The sequence below is a fragment of the Cryptomeria japonica genome, chromosome 10 (genome assembly GCF_030272615.1).
Source record: "Cryptomeria japonica chromosome 10, Sugi_1.0, whole genome shotgun sequence".
Classification (NCBI taxonomy): domain Eukaryota; kingdom Viridiplantae; phylum Streptophyta; class Pinopsida; order Cupressales; family Cupressaceae; genus Cryptomeria; species Cryptomeria japonica.
Window position 1 is genome coordinate 832,498,291 of NC_081414.1, and position 15,084 is coordinate 832,513,374.

General features: G+C 32.6%; 2 protein-coding genes across 3 annotated transcripts; both read right to left on the minus strand.

Moving 5' to 3' along the window:
• Window positions 1–2,132: 2,132 nt before the first annotated feature.
• Window positions 2,133–5,582, minus strand: LOC131076918 (cytochrome P450 CYP72A616-like). 2 transcript variants are annotated; one of them, XM_058014268.2, is made up of 5 exons: window positions 5,223–5,582; window positions 4,837–5,060; window positions 3,529–3,770; window positions 2,868–3,261; window positions 2,133–2,718 (listed from the first exon to the last, which is right to left on the minus strand). In XM_058014268.2, the coding sequence occupies exons 1-5, from the start codon at window positions 5,491–5,493 to the stop codon at window positions 2,293–2,295; spliced, it is 1,557 nt and encodes a 518-aa protein (XP_057870251.2). In that variant the 5' UTR covers window positions 5,494–5,582; the 3' UTR covers window positions 2,133–2,292. The 2 variants fall into 2 exon arrangements, with proteins under 2 accessions (XP_057870251.2, XP_059069037.1); XM_059213054.1 differs by lacking the exon at window positions 5,223–5,582 and adding an exon at window positions 5,070–5,209 and having other exon boundaries at window positions 4,837–5,039.
• Window positions 5,583–8,516: 2,934 nt separating this feature from the next.
• Window positions 8,517–12,258, minus strand: LOC131076910 (cytochrome P450 CYP72A616-like). Its single transcript, XM_059212924.1, has 3 exons — window positions 12,090–12,258; window positions 9,222–9,462; window positions 8,517–8,952 (listed from the first exon to the last, which is right to left on the minus strand). Exons 1-3 carry the CDS (start codon window positions 12,256–12,258, stop codon window positions 8,517–8,519), a joined length of 846 nt encoding a protein of 281 aa, XP_059068907.1.
• Between the last annotated feature and the right edge of the window lie 2,826 nt (window positions 12,259–15,084).

Below are 15,084 nucleotides of genomic sequence, written 5' to 3' on the forward strand. Positions count from 1 at the left end.
ATAAAAAGATAGAGGCTGAGAGGGAGAGAGATTTAAGAGAGAAAGAATGGGATAGAAAGAGAGGGGGAAAGAGAGATAGAGAGGGAGAGGGAGAGAGGGAACGCGATGAAGAGAGGGAGAAAGAGTTAGAGGGAAAGAGAGAGAAAGAATGGGAGAGAGATACACTTGAGAGGGGAGGAGAGAGAGATGGCGAGATAAATGTTGAGAGGGAGAAAGACTTGAGCGAAAGTGAAAGGAAGCAAGAGGGAGTAAAAGAAAGAGAGATAGAGGGAAAGAAGGAGAGACTTGAGAGAGGAAGAGAAATGGAGGCGGAAGGAGAGGGAGAGAATAGGAGAGAGACAACTAAGAGAGGGGGAGAGGGTGATAGATAGATATACTTGAGAGAGGGAGAGAAAGAGAGAGCCCAAGTGAAAGAGGGAAAGAGAGGGATATACCAAAGAGAGAGAGTGGGCAAGGGAGACGAGAAAGAGAGGGAGAGATACTTGAGAGAGGGAAGGAACTAGAGAGGGAGAGACCTAAGAGAGATAGAGGTAGGGGTTAAGGAAGAGAAAGGGGGAATTCATGGAAGAGACTAGAGAGATAATGTTGATATGAGCATGTTGATAACTGAAATTTGACTATCTTAAATTTATATGATTACTCTAAAAACTAGAATCTACATTATAATCCTAGAGATCTAGAACCACTCTCAAACATCTTGACAATATATACATAAAATATAACTTAAATGTTATATTTTATGTATACATTTCAAGAGAGAGAACACATTGTGCTTTCTAATATGAAAAATTTCTATGAAATACATTTGTCATGTGCCTTATTTGACATGCTGCACACACCAAATAAGGCATGCCAAATGCTTTTTTGAATTTTTTTCAATTTGGTGCATGCCAAATTGAAAAAAATTCAAAAAAGCATTTTATTTATATAGTATACATATTTGTTAATGTAAATGATCTTACACTCTTATTATTGTATTATTCCTCTTTATGAGATGAACATTGTAATCAAACATTGATGTACATTATTCCTATTTATTATTTAAGAAAAAATATTTATGGTTCTTCACGTCTTTACACCTTGACACAAGATTTGACAACATTAGGGGAGAGGATCTTGTAGTTGAACACCCTAACTTCACACTTCTCAAAATCCTATGTGTAAATTTCAAATCACTCCCAATTTTTTATAGCAACTTACTTGACAAGTCCTCTTCTTATAACTTGTAAGAAAATCAACAATTGCAAAAAATTGCAAAGAAGTACAATAGCACATAACATAGATTTTACATGGAAAAATCTGGTAAAAATATACCAGTAAAAAACCACATGAAAAAAATCTTTCGTATTGATTCTCAAGAATTTTATAGAGTTACAACAATCTCTAAAACAATACACAAAAAGATGACTTCGAACAACATAAAACAACTAGTTGCAGAGTCCTAACTAAAAACAACTAAAGACAACTTACTAGATATAGTAAGTATGGCTCGCACATCTACATGTAAAACACATGTCAAAATTACTGGATATAGTAAGTCTCCTAACTCAACCATATCTAGATGAGAATCCAAGATGACTCAACCACTGCTAGATGAGAACCCAATTTGGACTTCACATTCCAACATAACTAAGGTTTCAAGGCCACATCATCAAATATAATGTCGTATCGGCATGCTTTTTGTCAAGGTGTCCAAAACAGCCCCAAAAAAGGTGAGACCAATAGTTGTGCATAAGCGCTCCCATAATTGTGCTGTTGATGTGGCATCACATGATTGGTTGCTTTTTCCAATTAAGGGTACATTTCATTCAATTATTGTTGCAAGGTGTGCGCCTTTGGTCTCCTTGTGTTGTGCAACACAACGCTCGAGTTTGTGACATGACTTAACCGCCACCTATGGATTCTATAAGTCTAGTGGTTGTATCGGGCATTAACAGATCGATCTTTTGGTGCAATGGCAACCGTACTTCTAACAATTGTGAGTATTAAAGTCACAACTATTGGTGCAATGTTGTCAAAAAAATTGGACACTAAAGCAACAAGTTTGAGTAGTAAATCAACAACTGCTATCACAACAATTTGAGATAATTTTGTAGATTTACTCTGCTTCTATTTTTTCCATAACTCTAATATCAAAATGATTTATAATAGCTTTATTATAAAATATAAATCTTAATCTTCAACATATTCAACATTTACAATATTTGATTGCAGATTTATACAACAGAAAATATATAGTGCTAGTTAAAATTTCAATACAGAGGAATTTCTAGGCAGTACTGTTCTCAGATATTATTCCATGCGGAAGATAACCTGAGCTCCGTATTGAGGTCGTAGAGTAAATACAAGCAAAGGAGCATGAGTATAAGAAGGTGAAGTCACAAAAGAAAATTTTTGCAGAATCATAGCCAAAACTGATTTTGCTTCCAACGCCGCAAAATTCTGACCCACACATATAGTTGGACCTGCACCAAAGGGCATGAATGCCATTGGATGCTTTGCAGCCTTTGCAATTCCTTCATTGAATCGCCCTGGGTTGAAATCATTGGCATCGTCTCCCCACAAAGCAGGATCATGGTGAATTGCCAGGATGGGAATCTCAAGTTGAGTGCCTGCTGGAATTGAGAGCCTTCCAAGTTTCATTGGCTCACGTGCCATTCGCAACATACGCAATACAGGTGGATAAAGTCTTAAGACCTCATTTATGATCATTCCCACCTACAAAACATTCATACAATATTTTATGAGACATTCAAAATACTGCAATTGAATCCGAATCTCAGTCCTGATTTTATTAAAGCCAGCAAATGGCCCTTACCCTAATTTATTATTTTACTAATTTCAAAATGCTTTGTGGTTTCCCTTACAGTTTTGAGGCGACTTAAGCTGTCTGCATCCGGGTAAGTGTTTTTTCCACATACTTCCATCACTTCTCTGCGACCTCGCTCTTGCCAATCTTGATGTATGCCCAACAGTATTATACTCCATGTCAACAGTACTGATGTGGTTTCATGACCAGCAAGGTAGAAAGTCTTGCATTCATCAATGATTTCCTCTGTACTCAGGCTTCCATTACTTTTTACATTGACTCTCCCCTGCTCCTTGCTCTCAGACATCATCAAACCAAGCAGATCGGCACCATATCCACCTGATTTTTCTGTTATATCAGTCCTTTCCCTGGCATCTATAATTTGTCTTAAGGATCTTCTTATTTCTTTCTCCACAATCCAACGTTGCCTATTCTTCGCAGTAGGAAGAAACCTGATGAAAAGAGTTACTCTCAGACATTATGTATCAATTTAAGAAATCAAAGGAAGTTATAGATCTGAATAAACCCTCTTAAATTATCCAAGAACACTATTAAATGCAAATAAGTCTTTAGAGACAGGCATTTGAGATGGTATGATATACTTGGAAAATCAGTGGAACTCTCAACTGTGAGACAACTTTTGGGAAACCTCTCATTTAAAAAAGACACACACAATTTAAAGTTGACAATTGTACTCTCAGAAAACTAAAGTTTGTCACCTGAACCCTGGAATATAAACACTACGACGTGCGTCAACTGCAAGGATCGTCTGTTTGGTCTGCATTTCAAAGATATGCTTTCCCTCTGTAAAACTGCTTCCAAATGCTGTGCGGGAAATAACATCTGCCGTGAGGTCGTGGAACTCCTTTTGCACATCAATTTCCGATGCACCTGACAATATCAATTTACTCCATCCATCCAACATATTGGCACCGCTTTTAACAATAGTTGGAATCATCCCCTGCAATTAAAGAAATAATATAACTGAAGTATATAAGTTTCGGATTATCTGATTATAGATATCTTCTAATAAAAATCTGAAAATAAATATCAAAATAGAGAAGTATTTGCAAAATAATATGAATAGATTCTAACAGAGAAGGTTTTTTTTTTTTTCAGTCATGTGTCTGAACAGATTATTAATATTCAAAAGCACCAGCCAAGGCAACTCAATTCAAGAGAGCAAGGTCTCCTATCCAGTAGTAAGTAATTTAATCATAACATTAATTTTTCTACTTTGAATTTTTTTTTTGTCTTCAGGAATCAACTGTGTGGGTTTTTAATAAAAAACCTCTCACAGTTGATTCCTGAAACCATGTTGATTGTAGAAATCATATATCTACATGGTCACTATTGTTAAAAAATTTAAGTAGTTACTCGGTCTCCCATGTATCTCTTTTTGACTGCTGAAAAACACCAGACAGAATCTTCCCTCTGCTAAGATATGACCAGGGTCTTGCATTGACATTAACCCTTCATTAAAGGTATACCAAAACAGGGCAGTGGCGGCATCCTGGAAGCATCACTGGCTTAATTCTTCATCAGAGACGAACAAACTGGATTACAGTTTTATTTTATTTAAGATATTCGGCCTTAAGTAACAAGATTGAAGTCTAGAAGCTTCTTAAAATCAGCTGGGACGAGAATCAGGGTTCAAACTCTCAACAATTCTTGTTTTGACGCCCAAATGCAAAATTTTGCAATGGAGCTATATTTTGCAGGGCAATATTTGGTCATGGGATGCTTGGGGATCTACATAACCTGGAGATTAAACCTAATCAGGGGAATCAGTCTGGCTCTCTGTAAATGTTAAAGGTCCAATGCACAGCTCCTACATACTTGAAAAGAGGGCTTTATCCTTCTTGATTGGGTGTCTGCCCAACAATCAACCCTAATGAAATTTTCAGACAATTGATATGCAAAGTAGATCTAGGTTTATTTATCTCTAAGAACTTGATAGATTTCTCTCTAAACTGGATCAGTTTGGTCCTATTTTAGGATATAAATAGAGACATTCAGTGCCTTACCTTCAAGAGATCCATATGGAAAGCAGGATTGATGATTCTCCTGTGCTGAGCCCATTTCTCACCTTTCAAACCCACAAGTCCCTTTCCCAACAGTTGTCTTCCAAGGGGATTAGCGGGAGGCTTTGGATAGTTGCCAAATTTAGTGGACAATATCTCCTTAATAAGCTCGGGGTGGGGAACAACCAACATGGCATTCGGCCCAAACCAGTAAATAAAATCCTGACCTATACATCACATATAACAAGTTTAATTAATCAATAGGGTCTTCAGAATCCTGCATCTTATCCTTAATCGGCAGCAAAACAATTAATGGTACTAGGCAGAAATTCTAATAATATGATTAATGAAACACCAGATACTTTAAAAAATGCAGAATACAAGTGTACCATATTTTCTGCTGCACTGATGTAAATAGGGAAAAACTCGAGGGAATATGTCATGTGAGAGTGTCATGGGTTTGGACTTCTGCTCATCGGTCATTCTTGTTATATCTGGTAAATTCCCATAGAATAGCCTGTATGGAGGGCCACTGATTCCTTGAGCTTCAAAGAACTTTTTCATTTGCAGAGGCTTCCACCATATCGTTGTTGCAATCTTGAGCAGAAACCAAACTAAACCAGCACAAAAGGCTGCCAAACCCCAAAATACCCACTCCATATTCCAGACGTGACCAAAACCCACTAATTATTTGGTTCTGAAAGCCCAAATGTAGGTTCCTTCTGTTCTTGTTATATTTACATTTGCAAATTTTGAGATAGATGTTACACTAATTCTTCCGACAATATGCCCGCGTTTATCGCTGGTCAAAGGTAAAAGGTAGCAAACCGATAAGATGGGTAAATGAAAAAAGATCATCTACTTTGACACGACTCCCGAGTACGTTTATAAGAGTTAAAAATATTGTAAGAGTGTGACATGGCTTTCTTTCTTACATTTTTTTTTTTTGTTTTAATGATGCATTGATCTATTAGAATAAAATAAGGGGATAGATAAATTTGTCACTTATTTACTTTAAATTAATAAATGCTTTTGTAATAAATAATTAATTTTGTTTTTGTTTAAATTTAAAACAATATTTAAAACTATCAAACAATTTATTTCAATAACTATAATTATTATTTTTATTATTATATTGTATTAATACATTAAATAAAATTTAATTTTGAGAAATTATTAGTAATTGTCATAAGCAATACTATTGCATTCACTCAATTCCAACTAATCAATTAGTTTGCACCAATCAAATGTGATTATATCTACGCTATGATTGGTTTTAAAAAATTGGTGTCTATTTTAAATAATTTTTTATATTTTTTATTATTTATAATATTGTAAATAAAATATTTTTTCTAAATAGATATATAAATTTTAATAATTTTTTTATCTCAAAATATAGATAATATAATTTGATTTAGTTTAAATTAAATTAAATGAAAAATTAAATACATATTTTTATTAAAAAACTCTTAATTATTATATGTATTCTTTATAAATGTATTTTATATATCTTTTCGAAATCATTCAATTTTTAATACTTTTTGAAAATTATAAATTTTAATTTTTTTTAATATATATAAAATAATACAATAACTTTAAATTAAAAATTTCAATATTTTTCATCAAGTTATTCAAAAAATGTCTATTTTCATTTTGATAATTTTTAATAATTATATAATTGAGACCAATTATAATTAATATTACATAAACATGAAGAATAATATAATATTACACTATCAATTAATAATTAAATTTAAAATTAATTTTATTTTTATAATTATAATTATAAAAATATATATATTTTCACTATACAAGTGAATTTAAATAATTCTAATTTTAGTCAAACATATGTTTATATAGATTCATTATAGCTAAGTTATATATGGGCCACAACTTTTCCAATTGGAAATGTCTACCGAAGGTATATTTTATGCCACTTTGCGTCTAATTACCAAAAACAATTTCGATGTTTCAACAACTCTTACTCTCATAAATATTTTTTTTTAAATGTAAAAAATACCCTTTTATAGATCTATTAATGGATTTTCTAAAATATGATGCAGTAGAGAAAAGAATCTATGTCAAGATGATATTTGTTCGATGTTTCAACAACTCCTACTCTCATAAATAATTTTTTTTTAAATGTAAAAATTACCCTTTTATAAATCTATTAATGGATTTTCTAAAATATGATGCAGTAGAGAAAAGAATCTATGTCAAGATGATATAATTCTTTTCTAATTTGGATAAATAGTTAAGAAAAAAAGTGGTGGAAATTGGAACGAGTTATATTTTAGCACACACAACTTTTCAACTTTTAAAATAGACAAAGAAATATAAATTTTATTAAACATTTCCTTTATAGAAGTGTGACACAACTTTGTACTTTTACTCATAAATAAATTATTTTTTCTGTCATCAATGTTGCCTGCCCAATCAACATCAGTATAAACTTTTAAATCAAAATAATTTCCTTTCTGATATACTAAGCCATAATCCTCAGTGCCTTTTAAGTATCTAAAAATTATTTTGATTGCTGTCATGTGTGTTTCCTTAGGATCTGCAGAGAATCTTGCAACTATACTTACTGCATGTGCTATGTCTGGTCTGTTGTATATTACATAAATGTATTCATACTGATATATTTTAAAATAACAATGATTCAAAAATATAATAATTAAAATTAGACACATTTTTATTACAATTCAAAAATATAAATAAATTAAAAATTAAAAGAAATATTTTTATTACAATACTATGACAACAATACTTGCCACTATGTGACACTTGTTATAAATAGAAAATCTCGAATTGAATTTAACCATCTCAAATAGAAAACTTTATTTTTAGCGACCACATATAACATCGAAAGATGAGCTCCTAAAATTTAGACAAAATGAGGCATCAATAAATGATAATTTAAGCTATAGGTTTTACCCTTAATTTTATGTAATGACTTTATTGGTCTCTAAAAATATGAAAATTTGAATATAAGTTTGGGTTTAGCTTTGTCATACTCTAGGATCATTTAGATAAATGCTACCTACTCGATATCATAATGAGTGGTTTGAAGGGGACATGTGACCAAATGTAAATGAAATAGTCTCTTAACTTTTGGGCTTCTCAATTTCTAAAGCATCTCATACTTTCTCGAGCTATTATTGATCATTTGATACTAGATGATTGTTTTTTGTTACTCTCTTCCATATCATGATGTTAGGGATTGCATTTTCATATATGATTTGTTAGTTAGTTACATCATGTTGCACTAGGATTTCATCCCACCCATTGATTCCAAAGTTTTGTATACCTCACACAAATTTGGGAGCTCTTTGTTACATGAAGAGCATTGAAGAAGCTTCCACTTTGTGGTTGAGCGAAAAAAAGATTGGACCACATTCTCGTCTCACAGTTTGCAGATGGAGAGGAGTTTGAAGTGACTAAAGACTTCTTATTTATATAATATCAATGTACACATTTGTTGATGTAAATTTACCTTATGCTCTTATAATTGTATTATTCCTCTTTATGAAATGAATATTATAATAAAAAATTGATGTACATTATTCCTATTTATTATTCATGAAAAAATATTTTATGGTTGTTTACCTCTTTACACCTAGACACAAGATTTGACAACATTACTACATTATTCCATTTATTTGTCTAATATGCTAGTTGATTCACCTTCTCAATGTCATCAATTTGTATAATATGGCCCTTACAATTTTGAGACGATTTAAGCATTCCGCATCAGGATAATTGTTTTTTCCACATACTTGCAGCACCTCTCTGCGACCTTGCTCTTGCCAATCTTGATGTATGCCCAACAATATTATAGCCCATGTCAACAGTACTGATGTGGTTTCATGACCGGCAAAGTAGAAAGTCTTGCATTCATCAATGATTTCCTCTGTACTCAGGCTTCCATTACTTTTTGCATTGCCTCTACCCTGCTCCTTGCTCTCAGACATCATTAACCCAAGCAGATCGGCACCATATCGACCTGATTTTTCTGTTATAGCAGTCCTTTCCCTGCCATCTATAATTTTTCTTAAGGATCTTCTTATTTCTTTCTCCACATTCCAACGTTGCCTATTCTTTGCAGTAGGAAGAAACCTGGTGAAAAGAGTTACTCTCAGACATTATGTATCAATTTAAGAAATCAAAAGAAGTTATAGATCTGAATAAACCCTCTTAAATTAACCAAGAACACTACCAAATGCACATAACTCTTGAGGGCCAAAGGGATTTGAGATGGTATGATATAGTTGAAAAATCAGTGGAACTCTCAACAGAGACAAATATTGGAAAACCTCTCATTTAAAAAGGAGAGAGACAATTTAAGATTGACAATTGTACAGTCACAAACTAAAATTTGTGATCACCTGAAACCTGGAATATAAACACTATGACGTGAGTCAACTGCAAGGATCGTCTGTTTGGTCTGCATTTCAAAGATATGTTTTCCTTCTGTATAACTGCTTCCAAATGCTGTGCGGGAAATAACATCTGCTGTTAGATCGTGGAACTCCTTTTGCACATCAATTTCCGACGCACCTGACAATATCAATTTACTCCATCCATCCAATATATTGGCAACGCGTTTCAAATTGTTGGAATCATCCCCTGCAATTAAAAAAATAGTATGATTGAAGTATATAAGTTTCTGACATTCTGAATATAGATATCTTCTAATGAAATTCTGAATATAAATATCAAATACAGATAGGCTTTTTTTGCAGTCATGTTCTGAACAGAGTACTGCTATTCAAAAAGCACCAGCACAAAAGGCCGCCAAACCCCAAAATACCCACTCCATATTCCAGACGTGGCCAAAACACACTAATTATTTGGTTCTGAAAGCTTCAGATTTGCTGTGACTGTGTAGGCTCCTTCTGTTCTTGTTATATTTCCATTGGCAGAAATAAAATGACCTCTTTATTAGGATCAGTTTTAGACCACACAGACTAAGCAACATATTAAGTATTTAACACTTTTAAATTTAGAAATACAAGCTGTGTGTGATTTAAGTCATTTTGTTTATTGAGGAATAGTAGATTTGACTTTCAAACACAATGTCTGCCTCACACAGGAAAATTAAAGAATTCTGTTTAATATATTGTAATAAATATAGATTATTACATTGTTCTATTATTTAAAAATAAAATTAGAATAAAGTTTTGATTTGGTTTAGTATTGGGATAAGATATAAATTATTATTATAATATATATATATATATATATATATATATATATATATATATATATATATATATATATATATATATATATATATATATATATTATCAAATGATTTGTGTAGTGTATTGTATGAGTTTTATTATAATGTTCTAGTATTAAATTGATGAGGAATATACATGTTTCTATAAATGATAACAAATGAGAAAATGAGACATTACATTAAGCTATTAAGAAGAAAATTCAATGCTTGAAAATGATAGGCAATGTTTGTAATGAAATCTAGAGAAGACAAATAAAAATATAAGCAAGGACATCATTCTTTCTTTTAAACTTGGCATGTCTAGTTGAACACTTAATTTTATGACATAATTCTTTTACACTTGTACTTTGTAAGTAGGAGGTGTAATACCTACATTTATTATTATTTTTAATCTTACCACAACTTTAGTCAGGATGATGAGTGTAGGATCTTGAAGCAAGGTTTAAGCGCATGGAAATATAAAATAATGGTAAGGTAAATGTGAATAAACATATGCAATTAAAACAATGATAAGGTCTAAATCACTATAATTATATTGATTAAAAAAGTCATAGAAATAAAAAGTTTATGGAAAGAGAACATATTGATTTCATTTTTTGTTAAATCATAAAGAACATAAAGCTTTTCTATAGATACATGGTCATTGGGTTTATTTTAAAGTAATTTTTTTGAAGATCCCCACATTCCTTTTTTGAGCCATATGTTCTAAACAATCATTGCAATCAAATTCCATAAGAAAAGAAGTATTTTTTTTAATTCCAAAAGGGGTAAAAATTTATAAAACACAAAAGAGAGCTACAAAGCAAGAAAGGCCATTAGTCCTACAAAGATCAAACAATTCGATATTCTTATCCTCCACAACTAATTTTCACAAACTTATGTGATAAATCCAAAGGAAAATCTCTCTTCGCCACAACATTTCAATCCTACATAGGTGCAGATGCTCATTTGTCCAAGCAATCTGCTACTCTATTCCACTCCCTAGAAATGTGAGAAAAGGTAATAGATACTAAAGATCTACTTAGCCTTATAATCTGTCTAATAACTATAGATAAATGTCAATTAACTTCATCCAGGTGCTTCTAATTTAACATATATTCACCACCACTTGTGAATCAAATTCACAGATAATCCTTTGCCAACCAAGGGAACAACTTCTCTCCATGGTATACAAGATGGAAAGAGCCTCCATGAAGTTATTCATGTGAAGCCCTTTGTAAATAGGAAAGGAAAAATGAGCACCACTAAAACTAGCTCTACCAGCATCATTGATACCAACATGATAAATATTCCCCTAAGAAGAGCCATTAGTGTTTATTTTTGGAACTCCTTGAGGAGGAGGAAGTCATTGGCCTGCACAATCAATCTTCTTCATAGTATGTCTAGATAATCTATGCATTGCCTAGTAGAAGTAGTAGTTCACTAAGCAAAAAAAATCAATCTTCTAAAAATAACCACATCTATAGGATCCATTGCAATGGAAAGATCACATTTAGCTGAGGTAGCCTCTTTAATAGTGTGAACAATTTTCCCTAAAAAATTGTTTAACAACTAATTTGGCATCCTAAAAAGTCCTACGATTCCTTTCTAACCAATGATGCCATATATAATGAATGTAGGACCAAGAACCTAGGCTACCTAAAGAAAAGAGGTCTTAATTAGAGGCTTTCCCAAGCAACTACTAAACTTAGCCAATGAGGATGCATGCCAACAAGCCTAATTCCAAACTCCCCACTAGAGATGCCAAACCTCCCTGGAGAAAGAATATTGAAAGAAAAGATGAGGAATACATTCCTCACCATAAAGACACCACACACAAATAGAAGGCCCTTGGAATCCATGCTCATATAAATTATCACAAGTTGTACATCTATTTTGAACAACTAACCACAAAAAAGAATTGCATTTGGACCAAGAAATTTGTTCCACACATGTTTTCACCATGGAACCCCAAACCTCCCATACATTTGCCTATCTAGCTCCAAGTACATCAAATCCACTGAGTACTTACCTATCAAATATTGACCTCGTGTTGGAATATCCTTCCTTGTAAGGGAATTGCACTCTCTACTAGAAAGAATCCAAGATAACTCTTCCTGATCTCCCTCTATCCCTCTAGTAGGTGATTCTTGAGGATCTTTCCATGTAAAAATATCCACATATCCCAAATGTTCAACCATATTTATAATTTGCCACCTTTCACCATCCAACAACAGTAAATCTATCACAAAGGGATTGTAAGTGCATATACATTGAGAGGATGAGGGGATGACCATCTCAAGAATCCAACCAATACATAACTTCAAAGCCCTTATTTTAGATCCAAAAATCCCTTGTTTGATTAACTTCACCCCAAAATTTAGAGTGTGCCAAATGATAGATCCCTTCCCCTCCTAGTGACATTGGGGAATATCTAAACTACCAACCCCTATGAGACACTTATGAGTAAGAATTGTAACCCATACTAATCTTTATTTGTGCACCATCATCAATATAATTTAGCAATTGGAACCGGCCCATTCAAAACCATAAAATGAAGACCAAGCCCTCACTCTCTCTTTTGTCAACAAAAAGTCTCCCACTTACCCAAGCTCCACTTAAAAGAGAGAAAATTGCCACTCTAGAGGATTATATGAAAAGAGCATCACGTTCCTTAATGAAATACGAAGGAGGCACTTAAAGAAATTACCTATAAATAGGGAGAGCTTGAATCATTTACTATAAAGGAGTCACCCTTCTAGTCGAGGAGAGTCATCTATGATTCCAATGATTAGCCTTCTAACATAGCTTATCCAATGGCTCCTACTGGTACTACCTATGGTATTTGCCCACAGCTCTAGAGGAACACCTAGATAAACCAAAGGAAGGGTTCCAATTTGAAATATCAGAATATTGGCAATCCTTATCTGAGTCTTTTCTTTGAAGGAAAATTTTCATTTAACTAATAGTGACCAAATAGACATGTGTAACCCAAGAGATTTTTTAAAATTTAACCATGTCCTTTTTCAATAGCTCAAAGGTACAGGGGAGTATTGAAGAAGAAGGTTTGGTCCGATTTCATTTGCATTATGATACAAAATATATATACAATTTTTTTATCAACTTCTTTTCTAATTATTTTCCTCATAGAAATTTATTATAAATTTTCAACCAAAGGAAGAAAATATGACTTTGATTAGACTTTAGAATTCAAAACATTTTTTGATAGGACTAGAAGAATTGTATTAAATTCCTTACTGACAAAATCACATTAGGTTGATTTAACAGTGTATTGCCAATAAGAAGAGAGACTCCTTATTGTCTCCACTCCTCTAGAAACTATTAATTTAAATTTATGTAGAAAAGAATTGACGATAGGTCATTGCCTTAAGAATGTTCATTTAAAGCAATAACAAGCCTTTTTCTACCTTCCAAATTTTCTACAATCATCTTTCTCCCAATTTTAATAATTCTCTATAGGGAGTCTTCAAATCATATAAATAAGCAAGAAATATCTTTAAGTGATCTTGGATTCAAAGTTGTAAAGACAAGAATCTTTTCAAAGATGGGTAGTTTGTGTACCATGCCATTATGCCAAAATGACCTCCCCCTATCTTGTTCTTTAATTTTGTCTATAGGATAAGCACAAAATATGGATTTGTTGAAAAAATTTTCATGCCTTCATGAAAACATAATTGGAAGGTGTAAAAGACCACAACCTTTATGGGCATCCTCCTTGCTTGTCCTGAAATGAAATCTTTGGAATAGGTGATGAACATCCATCAAAATATAGAAGAATTTGGAGGCAGAAGAGAAGAAGAATGCATGAGAAGCAAAGGGAAGTGGAAATTATGGTAGTAGTAGTTATCAGAGCTTGGATTACAACTACCACTAAAGAATAGGATTCTTCAACTCCTGATATATATTTCATATTTTATCTTAAATGGCAATTCAAATAAAAATACTTGAACCCTAGAATGAGATATATTAGTTCCCCAAAATTAGAGAGTGATTGAATTATTTAAATATTTCTATTAAAGTATATAATCTAAGTTATTATTATATTACTGTTATGTTGAAGTGATGTTTTTCAATTTGATGTTTGTAATAAAGAGGAGTTTGAAGTGTATCCTTTGAATGAAGCTTAATAAGTGTTGTGCCTTTCTAGTAATTTTATTGACTCTATATTTATGGTGGAAGCATTTTAGGGATGCTTGTTATAGAGTTTGATAAATATAACAATGGAGTGATTTTTTTGTTCTATTATAAGCAATAATGGCTTTCTAGTCAAAAGGGTTTTATTATTGTCAACATATTCTTTTCATAAAAAGTCAATGCTACACGCATTGAGACCAAATACATTGTCTACTAAAGTTCATCTTATAGCCATGTCTTTAATAATGACAACAATAGTAAGATAATCATATTTGTTTTTAATCTCTACAAGAGGCAACTTATGTTGGAAAACACAACATCAACATTTGTTGCATGTATACATTCCAATAAGGAAGTCGTATCACTAGGTCGCATTGGAGTTTGAATATCTATCTTCTTCAAAGCTTCTTGTAGCATTATAGTGTGTGGTTGAAGTTTGAATTAGCTCCCAAAGGGATATCTTGATAGGAGTAGCATGCAGTTGTTCAACAAGATCATATTCCTTTCCAAGATGTTGAGGAGATAAGGTGCATGAGGAAGCACTAGTTGAGAAGCATGAAGAGAAGAAGGAACAATTGGCACAAGATTAGGTTGCCTATTTTTTCTTGTTTTGTATGTGTGGGCAAATGCATTGTAACTTTGTCAAGTGATTTGTTTTGCATAATCCAAGGGATTTTTAGGATTGCTACCACCTTTAACAACAATCACTAGTTTTTTTAGAGTTTGAGGAACATCATAACGAAGATGGACAACAATCTTAGGTTTCTCTAAGTTCATGTTTATAAATTGTCACATGTATCACATCGGTCCTTTTTTGGAAAAAGGATGGTTTTGAAGTCATAGAGAAAGAAACTATAGAGATGAAGTCATCA